Source organism: Phacochoerus africanus, chromosome 5 (assembly GCF_016906955.1).
Source record: "Phacochoerus africanus isolate WHEZ1 chromosome 5, ROS_Pafr_v1, whole genome shotgun sequence".
Classification (NCBI taxonomy): domain Eukaryota; kingdom Metazoa; phylum Chordata; class Mammalia; order Artiodactyla; family Suidae; genus Phacochoerus; species Phacochoerus africanus.
Window position 1 is genome coordinate 27,505,335 of NC_062548.1, and position 18,318 is coordinate 27,523,652.

The 18,318-nt window shown below is 48.4% G+C and overlaps 1 protein-coding gene across 1 annotated transcript in view; it reads right to left on the reverse strand.

Annotated features, from left to right (window-relative positions):
• Positions 1–18,318, reverse strand: part of OTOA (otoancorin) — an 83,673-nt gene that overhangs the window by 32,577 nt on the left and 32,778 nt on the right. Inside the window, exons 13-18 of the mRNA XM_047780319.1 lie at positions 17,082–17,249; positions 15,704–15,844; positions 9,275–9,333; positions 8,991–9,108; positions 3,464–3,537; positions 443–578 (exon numbers count right to left, since the gene is read on the reverse strand). Of these exons, the coding sequence (XP_047636275.1) occupies positions 443–578; positions 3,464–3,537; positions 8,991–9,108; positions 9,275–9,333; positions 15,704–15,844; positions 17,082–17,249 (696 nt within the window). The remainder of the gene's footprint in view (positions 1–442; positions 579–3,463; positions 3,538–8,990; positions 9,109–9,274; positions 9,334–15,703; positions 15,845–17,081; positions 17,250–18,318) is intronic.

The following is an 18,318-nucleotide window of genomic DNA, read 5'->3' on the forward strand; positions in this document are numbered from 1 at the left end:
TCCGCCCTTTGGGCTTTTGCACTAAATAACTTACTACCTATCTCGGGTCCTCAGTAACTCTAAGAAGGAAATGCTATTGCACCCATCTTATAGATGAGGAGACTGAGGCTAGGAGAGAGGATGTGACCTGCCCCCATAACCAGTCACTGGCTGAGACGTGACGGGCAGTCTAGAACCCAGACTCTGTGTGCTGGGTTCCTTCCAGTCCTCTAGAGCAGACTCTCCTCATTCAGGCTCCAGAAGGGCTGCCTCCAGGACCAATGGCCAAGAAGGTTCCATTCAGGGGCCCCAGAGCCAGCTTTGAGACCCACAAGGCAGAGTTCTGGCCATCACCGCAGGCTTGAGAACCCAGCTAGCTCCCTGAGGACTCCCGAGGATGGACACAGCTACTTGGAGGGGAAGGGACCCCAGTGAAAGCGTCATCCAGGAAGAGCTTCCTTACCAGGCACTGCCGCACTTTCCTGAGGACCGAATTCCTTTTGTGGGAATCTAATACCAAGGAGTCCAACTGATGCTTCCCCAGGCTGATCAGAAAGGGCACACACTGGGAGGCTGGGACAGAAGCCAGGTAGCGAGCCCTGGAGAGAGATGGAGAGAACGAGGGAGGGAAAACAGGGCTGACTCTGTATTTGCCCCTGAAATCAGGGTCTCCCTGCCCACAAGCTTATCGCAAGGGTTTTCCTTAAATGTCTGTTCTTCCCAGGGATGTCGTGGCTCCTTTAGGCAGGTAGCAAGCCTCCTGCCCATCGTTTTCCTATTCTATGGGTGAGAAACAAACCTCCCATAAGGCTCTTCTCCTGCAGGTAGGAAACAAGTTTCCCACAAGGCTCTTCTCCTACAGGTGGGAAACAAATTTCCCACAATGCTCTTCTCCTACAGGTGGGAAACAAATTTCCCATAAGGCTCTTCTCCTACAGGTGGGAAACAAACTTCCCATAAGGCTCTTCTCCTACAGGTGGGAAACAAACTTCCCATAAGGCTCTTCTCCTACAGGTGGGAAACAAATTTCCCACAATGCTCTTCTCCTACAGGTGGGAAACAAATTTCCCATAAGGCTCTTCTCCTACAGGTGGGAAACAAACTTCCCACAAGGCTCTTCTCCTACAGGTGGGAAACAAACTTCCCATAAGGCTCTTCTCCTACAGGTGGGAAACAAATTTCCCACAATGCTCTTCTCCTACAGGTGGGAAACAAATTTCCCATAAGGCTCTTCTCCTACAGGTGGGAAACAAACTTCCCATAAGGCTCTTCTCCTACAGGTGGGAAACAAATTTCCCATAAGGCTCTTCTCCTACAGGTGGGAAACAAATTTCCCACAATGCTCTTCTCCTACCGGTGGGAAACAAACTTCCCATCATGCACCTCTCCTGTGACCCAGCAGCACTTTATCAATGAGCAGGGTCTCCATAAACAGATGTTGACTGATGAACTGGTTGAGGGGAGATGAGGGGAAAGGAAATGAAAAAATAGAAGAAGAAAGAGACAAAGAGGAGAGGGAATAAAATAGAAAGGAGTGGAGGAGATGAGGAGAGAGTAAGAGGAATGACTCCTAATTCCATCGACCCCTGTCTAGAACCTTCCTCTAAGCTCTTGACTGTATATGCGGAACAGGGGTGGCGTCGCCTCCAAGGGGGAGAAACTGGTCTGGGAGAGGGAAGGGTGGGGGCGGGGAATCTTAGTTAACGATGATTTGTGATCTCCCAAAGCTCAACAAAATCTTATCCCTGGAGTTCCCGTCATGGCTCAGCAGTTAACAAACCCCACTAAGATCCATGAGGATGCAGGTTCAATCCCTGGCCTCGGTTAGTGGGTTAAGCATCGGCATTGCCTTGAGCTGTGGTGTAGGTCACAGAGGTGGCTTGGATCCTGAGTCGCTGTGTAGGCCAGCGGCTGTAGCTCCGATTCAACCCCTAGCCTGGGAACTTCCATATGCTGCAGGTTTGGCCCTAAAAAGCAAAAAAAAAAAAAAAAAAAAAAAGAAAAAGAAAAAAATCTTATTACTTGTAATTTCTCTCATTAGGGAGAAATAATTTTTCTCCTTTGGGAGGCAATAATGAAATAAAGGTTGAGAAAGAGTGCTCGAGCCCCAGGTGGCTTCTACATCATTGCGACCTGACTGTCCCAGCACCAAATTCATCTTCCTCCCCCAAACATACTCTGCTTCCTCTATGCCATCCTAGATGCCTTTATCTCTTACCCCCAAGTCAGTCATTGCTACCTCTGTATTACTCTAATCTGTTCTTGCCGCTCCATTCCTAGTACCACTGTCTTATTTATTTCTTCATTCATTCATTCACTAAACATACAAAGAACATCTCCTGCACGCAAGGCGCTATACCAGCTACCCCCAGGAACAAGGGGTAGGTCCCTGCTCCCAGGATGCTCTAGGGGAAGAAACTCAGAAACCAGTGAATAAAACAGGTCATTCCAACTACTGATGAATGTTAGGAAGAAAATTAAATGGCTCTGTGATGGAGAATGATGTGTGGATATCCTGGGGAGCCTCTTCTAAGGCAGTACTATTACTATCTGAGCTAAGATGCAGAAGAAGACAGCTATGCTCATGTCATATTTACAGAAAGAAGCTTTCACTGTGTCTCTCCTTCCAGCCAGGCCCCTTACATTCCATCCTCATAGGGGCAGTGATGATGATCTCTCTGAAACGTTACATCTGAGAGCTATGCCCCTAATGCAGGGAAACCATCACAGGGCACCACACAAGCCCTCCCTGACCTAAATGTCCCTTACCTCTCTGGCCTTCTCATTGGAGCTCCTGGATCCAGCCATGCCTAAAGTCCACCCCTAGACTTTTCAGTTATTGAAACCCATAACTTGCTCAAGCCAGTTTGTTAACATTTTGTCACTGTCAATCAAATATTAACTTGACATTATAATTGGCCTCATTCTTGTCTATTTTCCCTCCATGAGATGGTAAGCTTTTTTAAGGGGAAAATTTAGTTATGTCTGAAAATGCAGGACATAGTATAGTACATTCAATAAATCTTTTTAATTGAATGAAGACAATGACAGCAAGAAAAGGGAACAGGAAATAAAGAAAGAAAAAAGACAGAAACAGTGTCCAGACCATATTTAAAAATCAGGGCTGCCCGCCAGGCTTCCACACCCACACCTCCCAGGAGAAATCCTCACTGCTCCCATCAGCCCTGATTCCCCTGAAGCCTGGGCACAGCTGTGAGGCGAGCTCAGATGAGACCTGCTTCACCGGCACTCATTCAGGCTCCAGTTGCTTTGGGTTTGGTTTTTAAATAACAAGAAAGAGCAAAAGAGTTTGTCTGAAATATCAACATGGGGTCAGAATTTGAATGCTGGTTCTCAAGGACTTAACTCTCCACATCCTTCTGGTTCCTGACCAAAACCCCGGGCGAAAGAACCACACTTTAGTTTCGGTGACACCGGCCAATCTTATTGCTGAGCCAGAAAAGGGGGACCCGTGTTCACTTACGGGAGTGCAGCCAACAGGAAGGGCGGCATCAAGGACCTGGAAACTTCCCAGTATTTCCACGCCAAACAATTGATCTGAAAGATCAAAGCAGTTCTAGGAATTTAGTCCAATCATCTTAAGAGCAAACACAGATTGTGCTCTCGCTGTGGCAGGCACTGTTCTACCTGCTTTACACAGGTTCACGTATTAAATAGTACAGCCCACAAGGTAGGTACCATGATTGCACCCAGTTGGTGGATGTGGAAACTGAGGCAACAACAAGACACACACAAAAATTGAAGTCTGAGAATGCTCACCACAGTTTTGCTTATAACTGCAAACAAGTGAGCTGTAACCTTAATATACATCAGTGGGGACTGGTCAAGTAATTATGGTATAGCCATGTGATAGAATATCATGCAGCTCTTTGGTGTCTGTATAGCGCATTTATGTTTTATGTATGTGTGTGTGTGTGTGTGTGTGTGTGTGTGTGTATGAGATAGCAGATTTACATTATATATATAATAGCAGATTTACATTATATATTATAGTAGATTTATACTATATATATAATAGCAGGTTTACATTATATATATAACAGCAGATTTATATTATATATTATAGCGGATTTACGTTATATATTATAGCAGATTTACATTATACATATAATAGCAGATTTATGTTATATATTATAGCAGATTTATGTTATATATTATAGCAGATTTATGTTATATATTATAGCAGATTTACATTATACATATAATAGCAGATTTACATTATATATTATAGCAGATTTACACTATATATATAAAACAGCAGTTTTACATTACATACATATACATGTATATACACACACATTGCATAACACACACATAGGCATGTTATAAACGTAAATAGAATATTGTGTGTTGCATGAGCACATTTGTATTTTTTAAATTACATGTAGATAGGTTTTACATATACCAAACTTGCTCGGTAGTTACCTCTGGAGTGGGGGTTCTCAGCCTCAGCACTACTGACCTTTGGGGCAGGATAACCCGTGTTATAGGAGCATCCCTGTAACATTATGGGATGTTCAGGAGCCTCCCTGGCCTCTCCCTGCTAGGTACCAGTAGCATCACCCCCAAGAGTGACGCCCAAAAGAATCTCCAGATATGGCCCAAGAGTCCCCTCTAGGGAACTAGAGATCCACGCTCCAGGGAAAATTTTAGTTTCTATTATTTTGTTTTATAACCATGACATGTTTTCAGCAAAAATATAAACCATAAAGGCAAGTTTTCTAATTCACAGGTAAATTGAAGGTTCTGAAACTGGGGAGAGGCCAGAGAAGGAGCTTTATTTTATTTTATATTTTTGTCTTTTGTCTTTTCAGGACCACACCCGCGGCATATGGAGGTTCCCAGGCTAGGGGTCAAATCGGAGCTACAGTTGCCGGCCTACACCACAGGCACAGCAACGCCAGATCTGAGCCACATCTGCGACCTACACCACAGCTCAAGGCAGCACCGGATCCTTAACCCACTGAGCAAGGCCAGGGATTGAACCTGCAACCTCATGGTTCCTAGTCGGATTCATTTCCACTGCGCCACGACGGGAACTCCAAAAACGAGCTTTATTGAGGTGGCTCTTCCTGTTTGAACATGCAGGTCTTCCTCAAAACGAGTCTGAACTCCATCCATTGGGCCAGTTTGATGAGACAGCCATGCCAAGGTCCAGGTTACAGAAATAACCTGCTTCCGGAGTTCCCGTCATGGCGAAGTGGTTAACGAATCCGACTAGAAACCATGAGGTTGCGGGTTCGGTCCCTGCCCTTGCTCAGTGGGTTAACGATCCGGCGTTGCCGTGAGCTGTGGTGTAGGTCGCAGACGCGGCTCGGATCCCGAGTTGCTGTGGCTCTGGCGTAGGCCGGTGGCTACAGCTCCGATTCAACCCCTAGCCTGGGAACCTCCATATGCCGCGGGAGCGGCCCAAGAAATAGCAACAACAACAAAAGACAAAAGACAAAAAAAAAAAAAAAAAGAAATAACCTGCTTCCTTCCCTACCTGGGCAAGGCTTTTAATATAGCTCAGTGGTTCTCACCAGAGAACTGTTCGCAATATGAAGCATCAGGTTTCACCCTAGAAACCCCAGGGAAACTCTGCAACTCTGCAATCTGTGGATTTCTTGGAGGGTGGCTGGGGGGTTGTTTTGGTTTGGTTGTCTTTTTTGGCCGCCCCAGACACCAGAGGCATATGGAGTTCCCAGGCCGGGGATCAGATACAGAGCTCCAACTGCGACCTACACCGAAGCTGTGGCAACACCTGATCCTCAACCCACTGCTCCAGACCAGGGATCAAACTGGCATCCTGGCACTTAGAGACACCCCTGATCCCACCTTGCCACAGCAGGAACTGTGTACAAACTGTGTTTTGTTTTTTGTTTTGTTTTGTTTTGTTTTCTGTCTTTTTGCCATTTCTAGGGCTGCACCCTTGGCACATGGAGGTTCCCAGGGTAGGGGTCAAATTGGAGCTGTAGCCACTGGCCTACACCAGAGCCACAGCAACGTGGGATCCAAGCCGTGTCTGCAACCTACACCACAGCTCACAGCAATGCTGGATCCTTCACGCACTGAGCAAGGCCAGGGATGGAACCTGCAACCTCATGGTTCCTAGTCGGATTCGTTAACCACTGAGCCACAACGGGACCTTTTATTGAGGTAAAATTGATATGCAAAGAATTGCACATAGGAGTTCCCATTGTGGCTCAGTGGAAACAAATCTGACTCTCACCCATGAGGACGCAGGTTCGATCCCTGGCCTCGCTCAGTGGGTTAAAGGATCCAGCATTGCCGTGAGCTGTGGTGTAGGTCGCAGATGCAGCTCGGATCTAGTGTTGCTGTGGCTGTGGCGTAGGCCAGCAGCTATAGCTCCAATTCAACCTTAGCCTGGGAGTTTCCATATGCTGCGGGTGTGGCCCTAAAAAACAGCAAAAAAAGGTGGGGGGACGTTCCCATTGTGGTGCAGCAGAAATGAATCCGACTAGGAACCATGAGGTTTCAGTTCAATCCCTGGCCTCGTTCAGTGGGTTAAGGATCTCGCATTGCCGTGAGCTGTGGTGTGGGTCACAGACATGGCTCGGATCCAGTGTTGCTGTAGCTGTGGTGTAGCCCAGCAGCTATAGCTCCAACTGGACCCCTCGCCTGGGAACCTCCACATGCCACTAGTGCAGCCCTAAAAACCAAAAAAAAAAAAAGAAAGGTGCATATTTGATGCATACACTTTGATGAGCTGGACATATACCAACATCCACGATATCACCACCACAATCAAAATAATAGACATGTCCAGGAGTCCCGTCGTGGTGCAGTGGTTAACGAATCCGACTAGGAACCACGAGGTTGCGGGTTCGATCCCTGGCCTTGCTCAGTGGGTTAAGGATCTGACGTTGCTGTGAGCTGTGGTGTAGGTTGCAGACGCAGCTCGGATCCCGCATTGCTGTGGCTGTGGCGTAGGCCAGCTGCTGTAGCTCTGATTCGACCCCTAGCCTGGGAACCTCCATGTGCTGCTGGAGCAGCCCAAGAAATGGCAAAAAGACAAAAAAAAAAAAAGACATGTCCAACACCTCCCAAGGTTTCCTTCTGTCCCTTTGCTTTTGTGTTTGTGGAGAGAGCACATAACTTGAGAGCAACCCTCTGAACAACCTCTGGATACCACATTGCTAACTGCAGGCACTAGGCGATAGAGCACAGCTCCGCAATTTATTCATCCAGAAAAGCCAAAATGTTACACTCAGTGGACAAGGCTTCCAGGCAATGCTGATGCGAGCTTGAGTTTGAGAAGCACTGACAGAATGAACAACCCGAGGGAAGGACAGGGCTTCATTAAAAAGGTGCATATTTTGGAGTTCCTGTTGTGGCTCAGCAGAAATGAATCCGACTAGTATCCATGAGGATTTGGGTTTGATCCCTGGCCTCGCTCAGTGGGTCAAAGGATCCGGTGTCATCGTGAGCTGTGGTGTAGGTCACAGACTTGGCTCGGATCCCACATTGCTGTGGCTGTGATGTAGGCGGGTGGCTGTAGGTCCAATGAACCCCTAGCCTGGGAACTTCTATATGCCATGGAAGCAGCCCTAAAAAGCAAAAAAAAAAAAAAAAAAAGGCATATTTCTGAGTTTCCGCTGTGATGCAACCAACCAGATCTGCAGCCTCTTGGGAGCACTGGGACACAGGTTTGATCCCTGGCCTGGTTAGGGCTCCTGCGGTGCAGCAGCTGCAGCTTAGGTGGTGATGGCAGCTCAGATCTAATCCCTGGCCTGGGAAATCCATATGCCGCAGGGCAGCCAAATAGGAAAAAAAAAAAAAATGTGCATATTCCTTTAATGTTTACAAAAGATTGTTTATACTCAGTTTTACCCAGCCTGGCCCTCAGGGAGAAAATGCATTGTTTGGAAATTTTTCATTCTGCTCTAGAAATGCAAGAGGCCAGAGTCTAATCTGACACCTGCTCACCCTCTCAAGGCTCTGCACAGCCCACAGTCTGTACTCCAAACGCTGCTCCCAAGGCCTGCTTTTATTTAATTAAATAGGGTGAGGAGTTCCCATCATGGCTCAGTGGAAACAAATCTGACTAGCATCCATGAGGACACAGGTTCGATCCCTGGCCTTGCTCTGTGGGTTAAAGGATCTGGTGTTGCCACGAGTTGTGGTGTAGGTTGCAGACACGGCTCAGATCTCGCATTGCTATGGCTGTGGTGTAGGCCGGCAGTTCCGCTCCAATTCGACCCCTAGCCTGGCAACCTCCATGTGCTGCAGGTGCAGCCCTAAAAGGACAAAAAAAAATAGAGTGAGAAGTCAGTTACTGCCTCTGGTCCCCCCAAAGGGTTAAAGAGTCTCCTTAATGGTTTGGGACGTGAAGTTTTAGATGGAAAAGCAAAGGCTCCTAGAGTATTGTTTCCGTTCCATTTGATGGAAAAGACAGGAAGGTTGGATGAGGGTGTGACCTGCAGTCCCAGGAGAATACGATTGTGAACATGAAAAATGGTAGCCCTTCCAACTGTATTTTAAGCTTCAAAACTGAGTAGAGAATAGCCAATCTGCTGAAACTCTGCTGTAGGGACATGGGTATGCAGAGTTTTTTTGTTTTTTGTTTTTTGTTTTTTTCCTTTTACAGCTATGTCTGTGGCATATGGAAGTTCCCAGGCTTTCAGTCGATTTGGAGCTGCAGCTGCCCGCCTAAGCCACAACCCCAGTAACGCAGGATCTGAGCCACATCTGTGACCAACGCCACAGCGTGCGGCAACATCGGATCCTTCGGTCACGGATGCAAGACCAGGGATCGAACCTTCATCCTCACGGATACGAGTCAGGGTCTTAACCCACGGAGCCACAATGGGAACTCGGTATGGGGAGCTTTTAAAAAAAGAACTTGGAGAAACGCTGGCTCAATATGTGGCCCATGTCATCGTTGGCATCATAATCCCGGCACGAGTATCTTAAGATGCTGCAGCTAATCGACCCAGCGACCGGAATCGGGAGAGAGAATTAGAAGCCGGGCAGTGCTTCGACAGTACCTGATATGGTGACAGCAAAGCGAAGTTTTTCTCAAAATATTGGAAATGAGCCAGAAAGGAGTCTGCGCTCATGGCATCCACGTGGGAACACATGACACCTTTGATCAGCTGCCCTGCACTAGAAAACAAAACAGGGGATTCAGGGGAAGACGCGGGTGGGGGAGAGAGAGGAAAGAGGGAGCCAAGAAGACAGATCGAATCTGACCCAAGCTGCGGGCAGGACTGGCAGCTCTCCCTCCAGGGAAAAGCGGCTCCATGGAAGGGCTCGTCAGCCCCAGGCTCACCTCAGGAGCTCCTCTGGCCTCCCGGTCGTCTTGGACAGAAGCTCCAACAGGAACAAAGCCTGAGGGAAGAGAAGGATGGCCTCGCTGATGGAGCAAGTGCTATGTGTGCGCCCAGCGCCGCGAGGTCCTCCGATCCCATTTGACAGATGGAAAGATGGAGGCTTTGTTAGTTACCAGGACGGATGACACCATGGCTAAGCAGCAGAGCTGGGATTGGAACCCGTGCCAGAGAACCGTAGAGCCCATGCCTCCCACCCCCCAGGGGGGTCCCAGGTGTCCAGGAGGTGAATGAGGAGCAAAGCCAGGGCAGCAAGGCTGGAGGTTTACTGCCTGTGCTCCAAGAAGCCAATGCCCAGGAGAGGATCCCTTCTAACTCCTGTGTCACCTGCTGTCCTGAACACACTTGCATCCCAGGAAGTGAACTAGATGGATGAATAGCCCAGGAGGAGCTAGAACATTCCATCAACAAAGTAACTCTTGCTCACAGGAGCACCACCCCCGAAACTGTCCCTGGGGGGATTCTAGGTGAACAAAACCTAGTAGGCAGCAGGGGTGGGGGTGCTGGGGGGGGGGGAGGTTTCAAGAAACACAATTTAACAGAACACCTAACTTGCAAACATGATCAAATATGACATTCACTGGAGTTCCCATCATGACTCAGCGGTAACAAACCCAACTAGTATCCATGAGGACACGGGTTCAATCCCTGGCCTCGCTCAGTGGGTTAACGATCTGGCGTTGCCATGAGGTGTGACGCAGCTCACAGATGCAGCTCGGATCCTGAGTTGCTGTGGCTGTGATGCAGCCCTGCAGATACAACTCTGATGCAACCCCTAGCCTGGGAACTTCCATATGCCGTGGGTGCATGACTCTAAAAAGACAAATATATATATGACATTCATCTATTTTATAGCCTCAGAAACGTCAACATAATTCCCTAAATAAATTACCAGCTGGCATTAGGTGGAGGCATCTGTGAGGTGGCAGCTGAACCCTGGAGAAAGGAGCAGCAGGGAAGGTAAGCTGCAGATGCTCTGTGTGCGACCCCAGAGATTCCCTCAGGCATAGGATCAGAGACAGGTTGGGACTGGGACCTGGGACCCTTTATGGCAGTGCTTGCTCCTAGACCGACCTCTCCACGAGCAACAGAATACAAAGAAATTGTAAGAGACTAAAAATAACTGCACACAGGCACCGCTGGAGCAAATGAGCTCACCACCCCGGGTTCTCCGTCTCTTTGATCAATAGAAATTGATAAGAGGCCAGACAAGAAGTTCAGACAAGGATTTGTGGAGACTCGAGCTGCCGCCCGAGGGAACAAAAAAATCAAGTCAGTTTCCTTTGCTCACTTTCCTGGGGCGGGGGTCGGGGGGAGCGAGGGTTGGGCAGGAGGGATGTTTTGGGTGGTCTGCCCACTCTTTGGGGGTGCTGTGTGCAGGGATCGTGTGCCGTACCCTGCTTTTGCTCCAGGCACCTCAGAAGTGGCAGCTGGGTGTTGGCCTTCTTGTATCTTATTATTCACAATGTGTCCAGGTGTAAGCATGGCAGTAAAGGGTCCGAGGTCCCAGGTCCCAGCCTGTCTCAGATCAAGTTCCAGGGCCCTCCCGTCATCTCAGGAAATGGCAACTCCATCAACTCAGCTGCTGAGACAAAGCTACTTTGAAGGCATCTGTGGCAGGACATGGTTTCCAAAGCGGCCACATATTTTCTGTCCAATATGCTCTTCTAGAACCTTCCAGAGCCACTCCCCCATCAAGAGGTGGTGTCTGCATAAAGCGGGAGGGGGGCATTTGTGACTGCCTCAACAGAGTGCAGCAGGAGTGATGCTATGTGACATCTAAGGCAAGATCACCGAAGGTGACACAGCTCCTCGTGGCTCTTTCTCAGAATACATACCTTGAGAGCCATACAAGGCCAGCCACCCAAAGCCACCATTCTGGAGCGTATTGGATTCTTAGAAGAGCTGTGCCAAACTACCACAAACCTGGTGACTTAAAACAATGGAAATTCATTCTCTCCAAAGGCTCGAAGGGAGAATCCATCCCCAGCTCTTCCAGCTTTTGGTGGCTTCTCCTTGGCTTGTTGACTGCCTCATTCCAGGCTCTGCCTCCATCTTCACATGCTCTGCTCCTTGGTGTGTTTCAGCCTTCTCTTCTGCTCTCCAGGTCTTCTCTCTCTCTCTTTTTTTTTCTTTCTGTCTTTTCCTTTTTTTTTTTTGTCTTTTTTTCTTTTAATGGCTACACTTATGGCATATGGAAGTTCCCAGGCTAGGGGTTGAATCAGAGCTGCAGCTGCGAGCTATGCCACAGCCACGCAACACCAGACCCAAGCCACAGGTTCTACCTATGTTGCAGCTCATGGCAACACCAGATCCATAACCCACTGAGCTAAGGTAGGGATCGAACACATATCTTCATGGACACTATGTCAGGTCCTTAACCTACTGAGTCACAATGGGAACTCTGGTCTTTCCTCCTTTTTTTTGGGGGGGGGCGGTCTTTTGTCTTTTTAGGGCTGCACCTGGAGGCTCCCAGGCTAGGGATCTAATTGAAGTTACAGCCACCAGCCTACACCACAGCACAGCAACACCAAATCCAAGCTGTGTCCTTGACCTACAGCTCATAGCAACACCAGATCCTTAACCCACTGAGCGAGGTCAGGGGTGGAACCTGCAACCTCATGGTTCCTAGCTGGATTTGTTTGTGATGCACCATGATGGGAACTCCTGGTCTTTTCCTCTTTTAAAGACACTCGTCACAGGCTTTAGGACCCACTCAGATAAGCAAGATAATCTTGTCTTGATATCCTTTACTGAATTAAATCTGCCAAGGTCTTTTTTTCCAGATAAGGTCTCATCACCACTCAGACGTAATGGGTGGACGTATCTTTTGGGGGCCACCGTTCACCCATCTACATACAAACAGACACACTGCCAGTCGTTCGCATCTCCCCAGCCCAGGTGTCAGACACATGAGGGAGACTTTAGGTGACTCCAGTCCCAGCCACCACCTGACACCAACTCCATGAACCACTCTAAGCAAGAGCCATGGGAACCAAGCAAGGAAATCATAAAATAATTGCTACCCCCACCTCATGAATCTGGAGGTGGTGTGTAACCAGCAATAACTCATTGGAACATCAGCCTGGATGTCTCTTTCTTTCACAGCCACCTCCAACCTGACAGCCAGTTCTATCACTGCTAACTTCCAGAATCCGACCTTTGGGAGTTTCTGCCCGTGGTACACTGAGCTAAGAATCCAACTGCAGAGAGTTCCCCTTGTGGCTCAGTGGGTTAAGGACCCGATGCTGTCTCTATGAGAATGCGGGTTCAATCCCCAGCTGGTGCAGTGGGTTAAAGGATCTGCCATTGCCGCAGCTGCAATACAGGTCACAGCTGCAACTCAGATTCGATCCCTGGTCCAGGAACTTCCATATGCTGTGGGTGCAGCCATAAAAAAAAGAAAAATTTTTAAAAATCTAGGAGTTCCCATCATGGCGCAGGGGAAGCAAATCCGACTAGGAACCATGAGGTTGCAGGTTTGATCCCTGGCCTCACTCAGTGGGTTAAGGTTCCTGCCCACTCCCCTGGTTTATATTCTCAGCGCTCATCATCATCCAGTATCTAACAGAGCACACATTTAATGGCTAATCTTCCGTTTTCTGTCTCCCTCTTGAGGCTGGAAGCTCCACGAGGACACAGATTTCCTTTTTTTTTTTTTCTCCTTTTCTTTTCTTTTTAGGGCCTCGCCCACGGCATATGGAGGTTCCCAGGCTAGAGGTCCAATCGGAGCTACACCTGCCGGCCTCCAGCAGAGCCACTCGGGATCTGAGCCGCATCTCCGACCTACACCACAGCTCGTGGCCACACTAGATCCTTAACCCCTTGATCGAGGCCAGGGATCGAACCCACAACCTCATGGTTCCTAGTCGGATTCATTTCCGCCGCACCACGATGGGAACGCCTGGATTTCCCTTTGTTTGGGTCACTTCTGTGTCCCCAGCGCCATGTACAGCGCCTGACACCTGGTAGGCAGGGGCTCCATGAACTCGGAGGAAGGAAGGACTGCAATCAAGGCCGGGAAAGTTCCAACGAGCAAATCGGTCACTGCAGCATAACCTTCCCCAGGCAGCCCCTGTGCTGGCAGCGTTTTGTAACACAGGTAATACTGGCTTTTATGTACAGCACGCTGCCCAGCGTTATTCTTAGGAGAAATAACCCCCATTTTGCACAGAAGAAAACGGAGGCTGTGGGAGTGTAACAGGAAAGATCAAATCGGACTTCTTGAAAAAAGACCCGTTTCTTTAATCTTTGTATTCCATCAATTTGCTCTGCGTTAAGAATGTTGCCTAGAAGTTCCCGTTGTGGCTCAGGGTTTAACGAATCCGACTAGGAACCATGAGGTTGCGGGTTCGATCCCTGGCCCTGCTCAGTGGGTGAAGGATCCGGCGCTGCCTTGAGCTGTGGTGTAGGTCGCAGACGCAGTTTAGATCCTGAGTTGCTGAGGCTCTGGCTGGCGGAGGCCCGAGGCTACAGCTCCGATTCGACCCCTAGCCTGGGAATCTCCATGTGCCATGGGTGTGGCCCTAGAAAAGGCAAAAAGAAAAAAAAAGAATGTTGCCTATACATAAAAAGTCTAATTTGAAAAGACATATGCACCATGTTCACAGAAGCACGATTTACAATAGCCAAGGCATGGAAACAACCTAAATGTCCATCAACAGAAGAATAGCTGTACAGTAGGAAAAAAACTGAATTGGGGAAATAAGTATAAAAAAAAGTCATTATACAACTACAGATGTGATAAATTCATTTGAGTAATTAAAAAAAAAAACAGATGAATAAAGAAGATGTGGTGTGGAGTTCCCATCACGGTTCAGAGGTAACAAATCCTATCCATGAGGACGCAGGTTCGATCCCTGGCCTCAGTCAGTGGGTTAAGGATCCAGCGTTGCCGTGAGCTATGATGTAGGTCGCAATGTGACTCGGATCTGGCATGGCTGTGGCTGGGGGGTAGGCCAGCAGCTGTAGCTCTGATTGGACCCCTAGTCTGGGAACCTCCATATGCCGTGGGTGCAGCCCTAAAAAGACAGAAGACCAAAAAAAAGAAAGAAAGAAAGAAAGAAAGAAAGAGAAAAACAAATACCGTATTATATCACTTATACATGGAATCTAAAATACAGCACAAATCAACATATCTACGAAACAAAGAGAACAGACCTGTGGTTGCCAGAGGAGAAGGGAAGAAGTGGAAGAAGATTAAAAGTTGGGGACTAGCAGAAGCAAGCTTTTGGGACTTGGGGGGTTTGTTTTTGTTTTTTGTTTTGGCCGTGCCTGCAGCATGTGGAAGTTCCCAGGCCAGGGATCAAACCCACGCCACAGTAGTGATAACACTGGACCCTTAACCCGCTGAGCCACCAGCAAACTCCATGCTATTATATATATAGGATGGATAAACACAAGGTCCTACTGCATAACACAGGGAATTATATTCAATATCTTGTAATAAACCATAATGGAAAAAAATCTGGAAAAGTATATATCAAAAGTATATGTGCATATACTTTTTCAGATTGTGTGTGTATATATATATATGAGTCACTTTGCTGTATAGCAGAAATTAACACCACATTATAAATCAACAATACTTTAATTAAAAAAATTGCAGGGGCGCTCCCATCATGGCTCACCAGAAACGCATCTAACTAGTATCCATGAGGAAGCAGGTTCCATCCCTGGCCTTGCTCAGTGTGTTAAGGATCTGGCATTGCCATGAGCTGTGGTGTATGTCGCAGACACGACTCAGATCTGGTGTCACTGTGGCTGTGGCGTAGGCCAACGGCTCCGGCTCCGATTTGACCCCTACTCTGGGAACCTCCACATGCCATGGGTGCGGCCCTATACAGACAAAAAAAAAAACTTGTAATGTTGCCTGCAGCCTGAAATACATAGGAGAGCCCATTCTCAAGGCTCTGACCTTTAAGAGTGTAACACTTTTCCTTTCACGTAGCAATAAAAAGTTGCCCAACAGAGAATAACATTTGTGTTTGGGGAGGTTTACAGAAACCCTGTGACCTGACCTGTGTAGACAGCTGCAAGAACAAAGGATTCTCACACTGAAAAGTTTGCAACAACCAACCATGCCCCCTCCCTCACCTTGCCTTCAAACATGATTTGCTGAAAACTTTCCAGGAGCTTGGGGTTTGGGGGGCACAAGCCCTCTGTCCCCTTGGTTGGCCCCACACTAAACCTTTCTCGGCTTCAAACTCCAAATTGACCTCACTAAGCATGGGGCATATGAACTTGCCCTTGGTAACAGGAGGAAAAGTGACCCCAAAGTGAACAAACAGCAGCACCCGAATGCACGCTGAGGTCTCGTCTCACAAGACAGTCAGAAACCCAGGCACCGCCTCTGGGCTTCGTGGTTGTACCTGACTCCGCCGAAGCTCCTTCTCCTTCAGGACCGAGGCATTGAATCCAGGTTCCCTCCGTAAATCGAAGAGAGACACTTCCTTAAAGAAAGCCCCTTGTATGTCCGCAATGCTGGAATCTGTACCTCCTGCTTCCATCACCTGCCAAAAAGTGAAGAGAAACATAATAACGACCTTGCAGAAGGTGTTTGCAGAAGGCGTATCAAGCGTTGGGTGAGCGACAGTCGCTGTGGCAAGAAAATCCACCAGGTCTGCTCGGCAATCCAGTGAGGTGAGGCCAATCCCTATCCCCACTTTACAGGTTTAAAAACACAAACCAAAAGGGGTTAAATGAGTAATTGGCTGAGATTTGGCATGTGCGATTCAAGAAATCCACAGTCTTTAACTTAACCATACATGCTCCAGCAGTCTGCAAGTTGTTGGTATTTTAAGCCAAACCCTTTGGGTTTAGTTTCTTTTTTTTTTTTTTTTTTTTTGGTGTTTTTAGAGCCACACCCATGGCATATGGAAGTTCCCAGGCTAGGGGTTGAACTGGAGCTGGAGCTGCCAGCCCACATCGCAGCCACAGCAATGGATCTGATCCACGACTGCAACCTACACCACGGCTCATGGCAACGCCAGATCCTTAACCCACTGAGCGAGGCCACGGATCGAACTTGCATCCTCATGGATATTAGTCAGATTTGTTTCTACTGAGCTAGGACAGGAACTCTGCAGTTTGGTTTCTTAACAGTTGGACATAGCAAGTCTGATCGATGCTCAGAAGCCCACTGCAAGTGAGATAGAAGACACGGATGTGGATTCAGAGCATGGAGGGGGGGCTTTCAGAAGCACTAGGAGAACCTCAGGATTCATTTTTACACTTGAAAAACAAACTTCTGGGAGTTTCGGCTGTGGTGCAGTGGGTTAAGAATCTGACTGCAGCAGCTCAGGTCATTGTGGAGGCCCAGGTTCCATCCCCGGCCCAACGCAGTGGGTTAAAGGATCAGGCATTGCTGAAGCTGTGGTGTAGGTCACAGCTGCGGCTCAGATTCAACCCCTGACCCCAGGAACTTCCATACGCCATGGGTGTAGCCATAAAAAAAAAAAAAAAAAAGAGAGAGAGAGAGAGAAAGAAAAGAAAAACTTCTGAAACATTATTATAGCAAGAAGCCTAACTGAAGAAATGTCCTCCAGGTTTGAATGGCTGGAAAGAGTAGCAGAGTGTAGAAAGAATTTGGCACCACCCCGGAGGCTCTTTCTGGTAGGTGGACATCAGAAGGCATTCTTCAGGCTCAGAACAACCCCATCCAAAGACAAAGACACAGGCCACACACAAATCCCCCAAACCCCACCCTCCGTGGTCCCCGTGGCTGGGGACCAGTCTTCTTCCTCTCACCTTGCTCAGGACACCGTGCTGCTGGGCAGGCGACAAGTCAGACATGTGCAGGGCGATGGTGCTTCTCAGGACCTGCGAGAGGTCCCTGCGGTCCATGGCGTGGAGGGCCTGGGTGCTGACCCCGGCCAGCAACACTCCCATCTGGCTGGCATTGTAGAAGGACAGCACCTGGGGTCACCAGCCAAGAGGAGGGTGATGCCCAGCTTCTGCTCCCCGCCTTGTGGGCATTTGTTAAGACTCCCTGCAGGCTGGGTATCGGGATGGGAGCTGGGCACCATAGTGACCAAGACACAAGCCGCCCTCCCAGACTCTCCTTCCTGCCATCAAGCAAGAGAGCTAAGGAGTTCCCTGGCGGCCAAGCGCTTAAGAATTTAATGTGGTCACTGCTGTGGCTCAGGTCACTGCTGTGGCTCGGGTTTGATCCCTGGCCCAGGACCTTCTGCATGCCCTGGGTGCCACTGGGCAAGTTACTGTGCTTATCCAAGGCCGCATAGAACGATCATAAATTGACCCAGGCACCACCACGGACTCCGCAATGGACTTTTATTGTTTAATTTGAACTAGCTGATAGATTAAAAAAATTGAAGAAATCCCAGAAGTTCCCTTGCTATGCCATGGGTTAAGGATCCAGCATTGCCACAGCATTGGCACAGGTACAACTGCAACTCGAGTTAGATCCCTGGCCCTGGAACTTCCACATGCCTTGGGCGTGGCCCCCTCAAAAAAATCATAGGAATCCCATAAAAATCTAGATCTGAGTTTCTGGGAGGTTTTTGTTTTCGTTTTTGTTTTTTTTTTAGGGCTGCACCTGCTGCATATGGTAGTTCCCAAGCTAGGGGTCGAATCAGAGCTACAGCTGCCAGCCTACACCAAAGCTACAACAACGCAGGATCCGAGCAGCTTCCGAAACCTACACCACAGCTCACGGCAACGCCAGATCCTTAACCCACTGAGTGAAGCCAGGGATCCAACCCACATTCTCATCAACACGAGTCAGATTCATTTCCACCGCGCAACAGGAACTCCTGTTTTATTTTCTTAAGAAATCTGAACATCTGGCAATACTGGGCCCAGCTGGCAATATGCGCAATAACTGACCAGCAGCCACCCCTCCAGGGAGGTCATGGGTTCCCTCAGCCCATCCCCTCTTACTGGGGCACCCACTTTCCTCGGCACATCACTGGACAGGTATCTGACATAGCATAGCCTCCTTGCTCATCCATCTTCATGTGGAAGA